General features: G+C 42.3%; 1 protein-coding gene across 1 annotated transcript; it reads left to right on the top strand.

The window, feature by feature from the left end:
* The first annotated feature begins 289 nt into the window (after positions 1-289).
* SLC66A3 (solute carrier family 66 member 3) lies at positions 290-14,077 on the top strand. Its single transcript, XM_058020883.1, has 7 exons — positions 290-651; positions 2,732-2,814; positions 3,245-3,314; positions 3,946-4,003; positions 5,161-5,281; positions 6,426-6,467; positions 8,319-14,077. The coding sequence occupies exons 1-7, from the start codon at positions 509-511 to the stop codon at positions 8,405-8,407; spliced, it is 606 nt and encodes a 201-aa protein (XP_057876866.1). The 5' UTR covers positions 290-508; the 3' UTR covers positions 8,408-14,077.
* The last annotated feature ends 64 nt before the right edge of the window (positions 14,078-14,141 follow it).

Raw genomic sequence — 14,141 nt, 5'->3', positions numbered from 1 at the left:
TCCACAGCAGTCCAGAGAGAGTGACCTGAAAATGACAGGCACTGGAGCAGTGGGGACTCTACTTGGAGGGAGAAAAATGAGCTGCAGCCTACAGCTCCAAAGCCGGGGCTGACCTGCACCGCTCCGGGGTGAGCACGGCCCATGGCCGGCACAGCATCACATCATCCCTGTTCGGGGATGCTGTTTATGGTAACAAACTCATTCCAGGAGCAACGCTCCGAACCTGGAGCGGAGCGGTTCTCGCCCCGGTCACCGAGGGAATCAGAGGTAGGGAGGCCTCAACCAGCGGTCCCTGGGTCACTGCGGTGCTCAGCCGCACGGGCCGGGGGTGACCGCGGCGCTGCCCCTCCCGCCGGGGCCGCGGGTGCTCCGCCGGGCCTGGCTCTCCCCTCCTCGTGTCCCGGGCAGTGGGGGGCCCGGGGCGCTCCGTGAGGGCAGCGCCGGCGCCACCGTCCCACCGCACCCTGCCCGCCGCTCCGCGGATCCCCGTCCCGGGCCGCCGCGCGGGATGGCACCGGGGCTGCTGGACCTGGTGCACTTGACAACCTGGGCCGTGTGTGCCGTGATCAAGCTGCCGCAGCTGGTGGCGGTGCTGAGGGCCGGCTCGGCGTGGGGACTAAGCGTGAGCAGCCTGCTCCTGGAGCTGGCCGGGTAAGGCGGCGGGAGCACACGGGGACTGCGGCGGGAGCAGGGCTGGAGCCGGGTCCCCTCGGCCGGGGGTGCGGGGCCCCAGGGCTGCTGCGGCAGCCGGGGATTCATTCCTTCCTCTGCGGCTCAGGTCGGGCGTGAGGGTGCGCTGAGGGGCGGCCTGGGGGCGGCGAGCACTCCCCGCTCCCGCTGAGCCACATCGCCCCGCTCGGAGCTCAGCACCAGCCCAGCTCAGCCCACAGAGCCTTTCGGGAAGGAACTTCCTGTTTTAGTGATTGCGCTTTTTCATTTAAAGGGAAACTCGTCTTTTTTAACTTGCCCAAACCATCCCGGACCACTCATGTCGCTGCATACAGCAGCTGCAGAGGGTGTAAGCCTGTGTTTAGATTATTCGGTGGCCCGTGTGCCCTGTGGTGCAGGTAGCTGTACTCGTCAGACAGGCTTCCCTCACCCGTATCACTAAGACTTAAATAATTCCTTAAGAAAATTACAAGCCGTGTCAAACTCCAAAGACTTGTGAGCCTGTAATGAGCTTACATGGGCTAGGCTTATCAAATCTTGCTTAAAGAGGATTGTATGAAACGACAAACAAATAAGCTCGGTGTGTGCACGTTCGGGTGTGGGTACAAGCGAGAGAAAGCACCGTGAAGAGCCCTGCCTTGGCCCAGCCGGGGGCTTGAGGTGGGCAGAACACTAGGAAAGGGGGTTTCATCCAGAAAAATCCCCTCACAAAAGCGTGGCGTGTCTGAGGGTGCCCGTGCCGTGTCTCCTGGCAGAGAGAGCCACAGCTCCGTTTACAGACCCCTCTCAGTGGAGCTGTGCGGGATCCCTCACGTTCCGCCGTGGCCGCTCCCCGCCCGCCTCTCCCTACAGCACTGAACCCGTGTTTCTGCTGTTTACCCTTAACACCCCTCAGAGTAAATGAAGCAAACTGGAGCTCCAGCAGAGATGACTGACCCCACAGCCTCAGCCAAAAAGCGGTGACAACACTTCAATCATTTGTGTGCGTTGGTGTGCATTAAAAAGTGTTTGTAAGTAATGTTTGAGATGAGCATGGAGAAGGTGGAAATGTCTCTTCAGCACCTGTGTGAGAACCACGGTACCCACACAATTACAGGTTCTGGTCTTCTTTGAAACATTTATTGTATTTAGTAGACTGTTTATCCTCCTACCTTTAAATACTTTGAATCCAGTTGCAGGGAGCTGTGTGACTACCACTACGAGCTGGGCTGGTTCTGTGAAATCAACATAGAGTGACCAGGTGTGAGGGGTGACAGAGAAACATGGTGCTGGTGGCTAGGGGTCTGATTTGACTCTACATCAAATAGCAGTCCTGGGAAGTTCAGATATTTAAATTCTGAATACTGTAAAAGCCAGTTTCTTACAAGGCAGGCTGTTCCTTCTGCCATTTTTCTACACCAGAAACCATAATATTTTTTCTTACGTAAAACTACTCTGAGTCCTTTCTGTTTTCCGTACAGCTTTGAATTTTCTGTCCAACCCCATGGACTTGCAGGAGAGCTGGAAGTACAGAAAACACAAAAGTTCAGTTCCTTTTGGGTACTGTATTGTGGAATGGCAGGAAGGAAAATTGCCATTGTTATGGTGCACTTAAAAAGAGGCTCTTAGTCTGACCAGTAGAGCTACACTCGTAGTGTAATCTCATAACAGTACAGTCTAGACAGCTTGGAAGACATTTTCTACCCCTATAAAACTTGCCTAATGTACAAATTGAACTACAGACATAAATAAAGAAATCAGAGTTATCCTGGAGATGCCAAGGCTCTTGCAGAGAGGAAGTATCTCCTAGATCTGAAAGCCTTCATTTCTTTCTCAGCAATTATAATAAATAAAATTATGCCCTACAGATTGTGACATAAAGACCTTGATGAGAAGTGTGGGCAGTGAGGGTAACAGAAACAGATTACAGAATGATCAGCTTGCTCTGTGTGCCTGTTGTTTGATCAGTTTGACAGCAAGGGCTACACCTATCTGGAGCCTTTTGGCACCACCAAAACAGTATAAAAGTTGTGAAGGCATTTGTGTCCCTCTGTGCAGTCATGTTTTGTATCTCTCTGTTCAGCCTCCTCGTGTTTCTGAGGTACCACATCTATTATGGTTACCCCCTGGAGACGTACCTGGAGTTTCCTGTCGTCATTGCACAAGGTAATTTTTGTAAGGCATGTTTTGGAAATGAAATGGGGCTCATTCAGCACTCCAAGTCTCTGCAGGTAGGTACAGTGCTCCACTGCAGTGATGCTGGACTTGGGGGAAAGAGGGAATTAACATCTCATATAAAACTGAATTCTTTTAAATGCCATTGAAAGAGATGGTCAGGTAGAGGAATTGTTACACAGAGTCACAGTGTAAACTCATCCTTTTGTCTGGTTTCTCCACATGGGAGAGAAACATACTAAACACTCCAGACTCTAAGGAAAGCTTAGTTTTGGAGATTGCAGTATTTCATCAATCACATTTGAGAGACAAAGCTGTAAGAAAGGAGTTTCCACAGACCTCGTGCCCAGTGGAACTGTCTGGGATTGTGTTTGGGCCCCTTCAGTCCCTTCTGTGACCAGCCACCTTTTGTTTATTGCAGATGTCATTCTCCTTGGCTGTATTATGCATTTCAGTGGAAAAGTGAGACGAGCTTGTTTCTATGCGCTCGTGTATCCTTTGAAATCTGGGAGGTTTTGTTTTGTGGCTTGTTTGGTAATTCTTTGCATAGCAGCTGTGTCATCATTTCTTGTGTGCTACTATTGTAAACCATTCTCAGGCACTTTTCAACATGTATTCCACATTCCCGTGCTGATTTCTGGGATCACAGTAAAACCTCTGCAGGAAGTAAGCTTTATATGTTTGCTCTGCTTTAGAAGGCTCCCAACTGATAAAGAGTGAAATAAATTCTTAATCTACATCTTTTCTACAGGGATGCAGAGTAAAAATACCAGGTTTTTTTTAATTCTTTTTTTTTTTTAAATTCCTGCCCTTGCAGGTTGTACTTACAATAATGACAGCACTGTTTGGGTTTTTTCTAAATAGGACTTGGGTTTAAATCTCAAATCTTGTGCTTTGGAGCAGGTTTTGAGAAACTCCAGACACTATTTGACCGAAGACAGTGTGAAAAATAGGAACACTTAGTGTTTCAACCAGTTCTGAATGTTTTATCTCGATTGTATGGTCTGTTAAAAAGTTTCAATAAGATTATTTCCAGATGTTTAAAAAAAATATATTCCTCAGGCAGTTTTGAGAACTTTGTATCCTATAATTTAAGTGCTATGAAACTTAATGTAATATAAGATATTGGGTGGGCTGGTATATGATAACACTGCAGAAGTGGATAATAGACCTGGCCATGGTAAGTGCTACATGATTATCTGAAATTAGATCTTCACATGAAATGACTTTTTTTCTGGAAGTATTTATTAGTGGACTCTCTCCTATATAAATGTCCTTGGAAGAATTTGTCATTTTAGTTAGTTTTCAGCATAACCAACCAGTTTTCAGATACAGGTTCTTTCTTTTGCACATAGCTGGAAAATAGAGACTCTATGGGGGGAAAAAAGGCATGTTCTGAGATAAGTTGTTCCTTGGTGGTGCCTTAATTAAAACTAGCAAATACTTAAAATACTGAAATTCTGCTGCCACTTTGGTCCTAATGTCATAATCCCAACCAATAAACCTTTAACATGAGAGGAAGAGAATAGAGCATCAAAGCATTTGAAACAGGGATTGTGACATATTTCTTTTTTCCCCTTTAGTCATACAATTTTGCAAGAAAAATATAATCTGATAACACCTACAAAGGTTAAAGATGGTCTTTTCTTAGCAGGAGAGAGAAAGTAAAAAAGTAATTGACATGAACAGGATCTGCTAATGCAAAAGATGATACAGATGGGGAGAAAAGCTTCCAAGCCTTACACTCATCCTTACTTGCAGCAGAAGTCCAGGCATGGCACAAAGGCCCGTGTGGAGTCCTTGCTGCCTTTGCAAAATCCCCTTTAAAAGGGGGGACTGAGTGAATAGTGCATTCCTGTTACTATTTTTTCCCTCCAATTGGACTAATTTTCCACACATTCTTGTCAGTTTTCTCATTCCTTTATGGTTTGGTTTGCCAGACGTAATGGTAACAGATGGTCTGAGTCAACCTTGCTGTTTAGACTAGGTCAGTCTCATTTAGGTGACTTCTATAAACAGTTTTATGGAGCAGGTTGAGAATCCTTTTTTGTTTCCTTGCTCCTTACTGCATTTGCCTCTGTCAAGCATTTGTCAACAACAGTAGCAACTGTGCTCTTTGAGCTTTTTGCTGGGCAGTACCTCAGAAATGAGTCCTTGTTTCTGGCAACTCCCAGTTTTTGCTTCACTGCTCCTTAGTAAGAAGCCAAAGCACTTGGGTTGCCAAATACTGGAAAAGTGTCAAATTTTTTTTTTTTATTCTAAATGAAAAAGCTTCTCCTATTCAGGTAATACCATGGCAGAGGCAGAGGTTCTCTCTCTTTTTCACCTGCTTTTCAGAATCTGTGCACACTCGTCAGTGCAGCCAGTAGGCTGGTTCAGCTGCAGCATCTCTGGGAGACCAAAGATGCCAGACAAGCGAGCGCCCTGACCTGGGGCATGTCTGTGTACGCCTCTGCAGGTAAGCTACGGACAGCTTGGTGTGAAGTACTGAGCTCTCCTAGTTCCTTTTTTCATAGGTCTTAACTCAGTCATAGCAGGTGAAGATCTTGCCTTGGTTTCCCTCAGTGCTGACACCTGGGACTCAGATAACACAGTCTCTTGAAAACAAGTTTTATCTTTGACACCAATGATAAAAACTAATGACTTAAAGTGTGAATATGACCAAGAGAACTGGAATTGAAATAACTGAAAGACTGTCTTTACGAGGAAAACTTTTCCATGTTCTATGATTTAATAAAGTTACTAGTCTTCCAGCATGAAAAGGTGCTAAAATTTCAGGTATACAGTCAGACAATGCTAATTTTGAAAAGCTGTCTACAAATAAATACACACTTTAACTGAATGCCTTTAACTCTGTGGCTACTTGTAATTACATTTCTTGACAGAATTTATGAACAGTCATTTGTGAGTTCCTGTGGCAATTCCCCAGTGGTCTGCATGAACAGTTCTACAGCTGTTTGTCAGAAGTGCCTTTTGCATCTTCACAAAACTCATTTAAAATATTCTCACAATAAAACTCATCATCCAGTGATGCTGGATCTATTTCTACATGAAAAAAGTCAGTAATTACAAGCTGTGATAAACAGCGACAGTAAACTTTATAAATGCTTTTACTCTGCTGCAAGTGTGAAATAATTAACATTTAGGTTCCTTGTGGGAAGGGAAGCTGAATTCCTTGTATTTGCAAAACCTGAAGGCCCACACGTGAACATTCCCAATGGTTAAGTCATGCTAACTCAACTGTGGCTGTAGCTCATTGTCAGCTCCTGAAAGAGGGGCTGAACAGAAAGAAAAGCAGTGAAGTGACCACATCCAATCTAGAGTGATAGATGTAAAAATTCTAATTATATCTAGATGTAAAAATTCTAATTATATCTGTGATTTTCTCATTTAAAAAGACCCTTAACATGTTGTCAGTCAGCTTTGAGAGCTTGGTCTCCGAAGCCAAAATAGTGAAGAGTGGACACACTAAAAGTGGGAACGTGTACAGTATATATTTTCATGCAAGATGATCTTCTGTTGAAAAACAGATATTTCGTAATTTTTTAGAAGTATAAGTGTGTCCTATGTGTTCCACTAATCAGAATTCATTCAATTTACAGCAAGAATTATTACAACACTAATGACTACAAATGATTATGCAGGTGAGTGAAGTATGGAATTCTCTGCCTTTCCAAGGGAACAGCTGTCACAGTAGTTTTTAGTTGTGTTGCAAAACACTTAGAAAGTCTCACAAGAACAAACCATGAATGTGACAGCTTAGCATGGTGAGGGCAGGAGTTACACAGGATTAAAAATCAGGCAGACATCAAGGAAAAAAACCCAGAAAACTGCTTATGCTTGTCATGTGGTGCAACTGGTCCAAAAGGCTTTTTTTTTTCAAATGACAAAAGGATTAAGAAATTAATTCTGAAAATAGCAAAATAAAGTATTAAAATATTTCCTATTTTAATAAATAAATAAATAAATAAATGAAAAAACATGTTAAAAAACCTGTAGTAATTGAATTATATTTTCAAGTGATAAGTATTTCACTTATTGACAGCTTTTTGAATTAAAAATTTATTTTAGAACACTAAAAACTAAAACTAGTATGTGAACTGTTTCAGGTCCAACATTGAGAAAGTTTATGACAGGCTGAAAATGAAATGGTAGGCTAGTAAGAAATTTTTAAAAACTGACTTAAAATATATAATTTTCAACAAATTATAAAACAGATTTATTTAACAGCTTCTTACCATCCTGAGAAAACCACAGGAGCTAGGGAATGTCACAGATTTTTCAGTAAATTGTTCAAAATCAAGGCTTGGTGGATGCAAGAACAGTAACAATCCCTTTGTACTTCATCTGGTGGTTCCTTGTTCTCGTTCAAAACTGTTTCATCAGAAACATCACGTGAATGGATTTTGTAATTTTTAAGCAGCCTCTGCAGCCCAATAAAGCTGTAGCTTTGCAAGCATTTCAAGTGGGTCTTTCACTGGAAAGGGAAGTCCCATTTCTGGCCCACATTTCCACCCCCATGCTTGCTGCCTTTTCTTTGCCAAGGTAAGGAGTTTGTGGGGCTCTGCAGTTAACTGGTCACCAAAATTTGGCAAAATGCTCATGGAGGGATTTGGTAAGGGTCAGGTACTGAGTCCACATTACCCACAGCTACACATTTACACTCAGGGGGAGGGAGGGGTTCACTGTGGGGAGGGAGGAGACACCAGGAGAGCAAAGCTGGTGCTGGGTAAAGCTGCTGTTTGAAACACAGCACCATCCACTTTGGTACATGGAAGGGCCAGCAGCAAACACTGATGCTGTGCTGCTCTAATGGAAAATGTTTCCCATTAAGCTGCAACACTGAACCATTGACACCTAGGAAACAGTCAGGTATCACATAGTTCTGAAACAGAGTTTTGTGTACATTTCTGTGAATATTCCACCTACCAAACAGACATCAGACATACCTGTACTTTAAATACCTTCTCACAGGTAGAGGTAAAGTGCTGTTATGGTTTAAAGCTGATTTAACTCAGGTACTGAAAAACTGCTTTTTTGTCAGATTTTCTGTCATTAAAGTCTGACAGACCCAAGTATCTCCTGTCTTCTCAAAGTCTAAACTTAAGAGATAGCAGTAGAGAGTAGTTCCTTTATTATAAATAACACTTGCAACTATAAAGGACATGTGACCTGTGACTCTGAATTTAACTTTTGGTGTACATATAAATTTATATGAGGCTTCTCATGCTTGTACTATTCTCCAGGTTACAAAAGAATTAAAGGTACTGAAGTGTATAATTTTGAGCTATCTCTGAAAGTGATCAAGTGCTAAATGCTTGGATTCATGCTCAGAATGTGTGGATTCCTGAACATGGTAATTGGAAGTAATTGGCTGAAAACAGTTTCCAAATGTGACCGAGCCTGTGTGTACACCAGCAAAAGTTTACAAACCAGTGTTGTAACAGCAGTTGATGTTTTTGATTTATGCTTACAATATTTTTTTTCTCTTTTAGTTCTCATCCGTTTCATAGTCATGCTCATTCTCAATATTTGGGTCACAGCCACAGTCCTGCACTACAGGAAGATTAAAAAGACTGATTAGACGACACTCATCAGCACACATGTCATTACCATAAAAAATATAATTAAGCCTAACGAATTTAAGAATTCTTCAAAGACTGAAGCTCTCTTTCTCTAGTATTTACCCTTTAGCATAGTTACAGTATTTACAGTACTTACAGACTTACAGTATAGCACATTCATGCTTGCTTTCTCTTAGAAATAATTCTGATAAGATACTTAATTTAAGCAGCATATTTTTATTGGTCATTTCAGACAAGTTTCACTGATATCACATTTTCTCTGGATTTTTTACTACAAGGTATTTCATAGTTAGATGTATATATATTCTGGTATCACTTCAGTACTTTCTGGTTACATATAAGCAATTTTCTTCAATTATTCATTATCAATTTTGCCAACATACTGACTTGTCCTGCTGCAAAACTGTAAAACCACAACAGAAGTTTGTCTTCTTCTTGCAAGCAACTCAATTAGTTCAACATTAACTGTCTGTATTTTAGGATGAAGAAAATCTGAGTCAAGGCCCAATCCAGAATAAGGTTCTAATTACTAAATCACAAATCCAGTTGGATTGTAGCACTTACATGCAACACTTAAATAGTACAATTTACACAGCTGATACAGGATACCCATAGTCACTTGCCTCAGCATACCCAGTTTTTAATTGGATAAGAGAGCAAAAACTCAACTACAAATTATTTTTCAACCTGAGCTCTCATTCACTGAACATACTATTTTGGGAACAGGAATGTATGGGAATTAATGAAACTGTGGCCAACAGTTAAAAATGCCGTTCAAGCAAAAGTTCCTGGAATGATATCCAGAATTCCCAAACACCATCCATACTGACAGTGACATGTGCACCTTGATGCATCTCAGCAGACTGACCTCCTGCAGTTGTCAGGTTTTGGTGATACTGCTCTGTGGTTCATGAATTTTTGGCCTGTCAGTGCTAAGTGTGTTGAAGAACATAGACTTCACTTAAACTTTTAATTCAGAAATTCTAATAAATTTTGTAGTACTTAGAGTAAAAAAGGGGAAAGGATATTCTTGACAACTATTAACAGAGGATTTTGGTTTTGAAAGTACTGCCTTCACAACCAAAAGTTACATTAGTAATCATACAGCTTGCCTTCATTTAGCATTACATTCCCCAAAATTAAAAGATACAACATTCCAAGAGTTCTTATGGTATTCTGTTGATTGGCATGTAAAAACCTAGGCACCCTTGATCCCAACACCCTTGAAAACTATGGGAAGACTGCATTGACTCCATTTGAGGCAGGTTTTCTTTGAAACATTCTAAATTGTGTGACTGCTGTGGAGCAAAGGGATCTGCAAAAGCAGATGTTTCTGCCAGTGAGCACGCAGCAATTGGAGCATTCACCATCAGAAAACAGCTGCTTCGTACTCTAAATTTTAGTAGGAAGGGCTGGGAAGAGATGTGTCTGTGGGCAGTGATTTCATGTATCCCACATCAGTGACAGCCAGTCAAAGATGAGCTTTTCTTTACTGCTCCAATAAAAAGTCAAATCTTTCAATGTTGGTTGAAAGATTAATTGTAAACATTCTGATTTTACTAAATGTGTGTAAAGTATCTGAAGTGGTCTAAATGGTGGCAAGTGGCATGTGATACATTTTCCAGGTGATACTAATAAATGCTATTTTTCAAGATTGATAGTGTCTTTCTTACAGTTAATTTTCATTGCATTTGAGTTTTTATTGTTTATTGTTCTCTCCCTATATGGAGAGAAAATGAAATATTCATTACAGGTCATAAATGGGCAGCTTTCACCTTAACACTTGAAGCATCAGGCTGAATACTGACCTGCCAAATGCTAAAGAGCTCCAGCATCTTAAAATGAAAAAACCCACACTTGCTTTTTAATTAAAGCCTTTTCTTGATAGAGAAAGATTTGTATGGAATTCAAACCCTCTCTGTTATTGACATCTTTCACACTCCTGAGTGATGCTGTAGCAAGATGAAGCTGCTCCATTTTTGGTTTGAGAATCAGCACCTCAAGATGGTTTTTTATCATAAAATACTGAAAATGCATTTAAGAACAGTTCTTAATAGGTTACTTAATGCATTTTGAATAAATCACCTTAGAACCTGTGGGAAAAAAAGACTGAGGAAAACAAATAAAGCTGGGTAATTAATGAACTTAAGGTAAAGTAATTTTGTGGACTTGGAAAGCTGGACCATGAGTTCTCATTCAAGCTGCAAGAGATATGGAACAAATCAGAAACTAGCAGTAAATAGTTGTACACACTTTTTCCTCTCTCAGAGAGTAACTTTCATAAACAGAGGCACATTCAAATTCCAGGCAAGCCCCATGAAAGCGCAGGCACTGTGCTTTCCAGTAGGTAAAGAATAATCTTCTCGGTGGCTGGATTAAAGGCAACAGCTTTAGACAGACACACAGGCAGGATAAATCTTGTTAAACTTGTCATTCACCATATCAGGGTGGAAACAGGGAGGTCATTGGCTGTGTAATGCAGCAGCAGGGCAAAAGCAAGCAGGGAAAGCATCTTGGATTTACAGCAGAAGGTGCAAGCAAGTAAGCAGCTCTTGTCCACAGGGCTGGAAGTAATCCAGCCCCATTCACAGATGCTGTACAGGTGTGGAATTACACACTCGGTGTCTAATTGCACCAGTTCACAACATGCTCACAAGGTAACACAACCTGTCCTGCCCTGGCTGACAAAGTGTGTGTCTTGCCGGGGCTTTCAAAAACTTTGAGTCTTCTTGTCTGTGAGAAGACAAGCTCTGAGTTCCAGTACAGTCCACTAAATAACCCCAAGTACCTCCAGCAGTGGCTGTGACAAACTGTGACTGGATTGGGCAGCAGGTAAGCTAGAAGCTCACTTCAGCTGTATGAGAGAAAACATTTACCATGAGATTTACTATTGAAAGAAGGAGGATGTGAGCCCAGAGACACAAGCTGCAGGTCTGGACATGGATGTGGACAGGGGAAGAGGTGTATAGTTTATTTTTTCTGGACTGTCCTCAGTGAACAAACACTGAACACAAATGCAAACGCATCCTCTCCCCTCCCCATGGGCCTCCCTTAGCACTGGGCATTCTGTGCGAAGCAGACACAGATCTTTCCTTGTGCTGCTCCAGTCCGCCAAGGGACGGGATTGCTTGGACTGCTCGGGAACCCCTGTCCCTGCCTGAGCCCCGAGCCTCTGTCTGCCTTACGCCGTGCACGTGGCTACTCCCCAGCCTGGCTCTGCTCAGCTGATCTACTGAAACACAAGAGAAAGGAGTGGGCTGGGGAGGCAGGGACAGCCCCCAACCGCTGCAGGTTGAGAGCTGGATTTTAGTGCAGTTTGACTCTGGAGACCAAAGTAATTCAGAATTAGCTGAATGGCCCCAATCTTATAGAACACCTTCACCCACTTCTTTAAAGGTGGTAAAATTACTCTTCCTCCACCAAACAATCATCCACTTAGTGACATATGTAATAGAGGGAAAATAAAAAAAGGAAATAACAGCTGAGTCCACTCAAGGAACTATTATAAATGAAAAACTCCACAGATGCGGAGATAACAGATATGAGGTAGTTTCCCTGCCATGAATTTTCCCTGATGATAAATAATAATGACTTCCCTCCAAATTCTCTTCAGGCTGGTTTTTCCTCTCTCTTCCAAATTCTTCCATACTTGAAATTCATATTTATGTATGAAGCAGAACATGAAATGTCACTGTCATCACTAATAATGGTCTAAGGATGTCTCACTTTTGAAGGTGAGGAAACTGAAAAAAAAAATCTTAAAATAGGATGTTCTAAAGTTCTTGGTTTGTACTAAATTAAATTTGCTGGATTTTGAGCCAGCGTTCTCCAGGACACTTCACAGTTCTCGGTGATGACAACTGTTGAGGTCAAACAGGTGCCTGGGAGCCACAATGAACATCACTGTAAGAATCTGACAGATCATCACTTGTGATGGATCCAGTTACAAGACCTTGCAAACCTCACAGACCTGAGACCTGATGGACCTCAGGTGTTTCCTGCCTAGTGGCAAGACAGACATACAGTCATTTTTAAGTTAAAGGTGTCAGCTATTCCATTCTACATTCTAGTTTAGGGCAGCCATCTGTGTCTTGGAAAAAAAATTCAATCTTTGGGCTAGGAGTAAAGTAAGAGATTTTTACATCATAGTTTTTATGAAATTTAATTTGGGATACTTGAATAACAGTTTAAATAATTGTCACAATTTTGTTCATACACTGTTTTGTTTCATTATTTTATCTTAGAACTTTCTTAAATTGTCAGAAGCCTGAACAGGTACCTCTGTGCATTATGTGGTATCACTGACTCACAGGGAGGGAGCTTTAAGAGGGCAGACACTTTATCTGTCAGGTATTCTGCAAAATGATGTAAAGAACAGAACCTGCACCAGTCTAAAACATGACAAGTTAAGTTGGCTCATGATGGTTCTGATTCAAACTGTGTAGTAACAAGGCTCCATGCTGAAAATCAATTCTACTTACTACCTTATTATAATTGCAAGTCATCTGGGTATATGCCTGCTCTGGAATGTACAAGATTTCTGCTTTGGAATGCGAAGGCTTTGGCCAGCAGTACCAAGACTCATACTATATGAATATCATAAATGGAATAACACACATCCTATGCCTCACTGTTGCCTCTGTCAGGTAAATCTTAATGAAGCACAAATTGAGCTTCAATAAAGCATATTTTAAATAATTACTGGAGAGAAACTCTTTCACCTTTGAACAGCTGACTATATACAGATCCTGTACAGTGGTCTTTCAAGAGTCTGACTTATTTTGTGAGGGTTTTTTTCCCCCATGAAATGCACTGTCAGCACAACTTATATTCTTCATGGACTCTCTGAGCTCATGGGCATTTTCCTCTCTCAGCCATGTTGGTTTTTTTAATTTGCACAAATGTCCACCTTCCAGCAATACAACTCCCATTGCTGTAGCTCAGAACAAAGCTGGCAGGGGAGCCTCTCCCCATGGCTCCAGATTGGACTAAAGGCTATGCAGATCCTACTGAGTCTCAAGTGGCCCCCAGGACACAGGGACTGTAATATGCTGGAAAACATCACACAGACACATGAGACCATGGGATCCAGCAGGCAGATTCAAGTCCTGAAGCTGCAGCCAGACCTGCACCCAACTGCAAGGCCTGCTCCAAGAGCCTACCAGAAAATGGAACCGTTGAGGTCAGAGACAGTGCAAGGCGAGCCAGTATGAAACAGGGCTCAGACCTCAGGTGGGGTATGCAGCTCCTTCAGTCTTAAAATCATAAAGGGATTTAGTATCTCAGGTAACTCCAAAACAAGTTTCTATCAGTTCACTTGCTAGTAAAAAGTAGCACTTATTGAAGGCAATTCAGTGCCCAAAGTCTCAGCAGGTGGTGATGCAAAGGACAAGAGGACTGGCTGTGATCTCACAAGCCCGGTGTGCAGTCGCTGGATAGCCATGCTTACCAAGTGGTGCAAGAGCATCCTGGGCTATTGCCAAAAGCACCCCAAACAGCAATGACAAATGACAAGAACTACATGACATGGGGCCCACAGGGACAGTATGCAGAGAAGCAGGCACACACCTCTGAACAAACACTGGAGGCCTTGACCTTAAAATGAGGTGGTAAGACTGAAGGATCCCATGCAGTTGTCTTGGCTGTGGAAACATTTCTGTGCAGCTCCTCCAACAAGTAAGGGCTGCAGGGACATGACATTATTGGACTCTCTGCCCTTTCTTTTCAGGGTGA

The sequence above is a fragment of the Melospiza georgiana genome, chromosome 3 (genome assembly GCF_028018845.1).
Source record: "Melospiza georgiana isolate bMelGeo1 chromosome 3, bMelGeo1.pri, whole genome shotgun sequence".
Taxonomy (NCBI): domain Eukaryota; kingdom Metazoa; phylum Chordata; class Aves; order Passeriformes; family Passerellidae; genus Melospiza; species Melospiza georgiana.
Note: the sequence above shows the minus strand (reverse complement) of the source record. Positions and strands in the feature narration are given on the sequence as shown.

Excerpts from the sequence above, each read along its gene's own strand:
- SLC66A3 (XM_058020883.1), top strand. The coding sequence starts at position 509 with ATGGCACCGGGGCTGCTGGACCTGGTGCACTTGACAACCTGGGCCGTG. Across the intron at positions 2,815-3,244 it reads TCCTGTCGTCATTGCACAAG|ATGTCATTCTCCTTGGCTGT; the intron begins GTAATTTTTGTA and ends TGTTTATTGCAG. Across the intron at positions 3,315-3,945 it reads GCTTGTTTCTATGCGCTCGT|ATATTGGGTGGGCTGGTATA; the intron begins GTATCCTTTGAA and ends ATGTAATATAAG.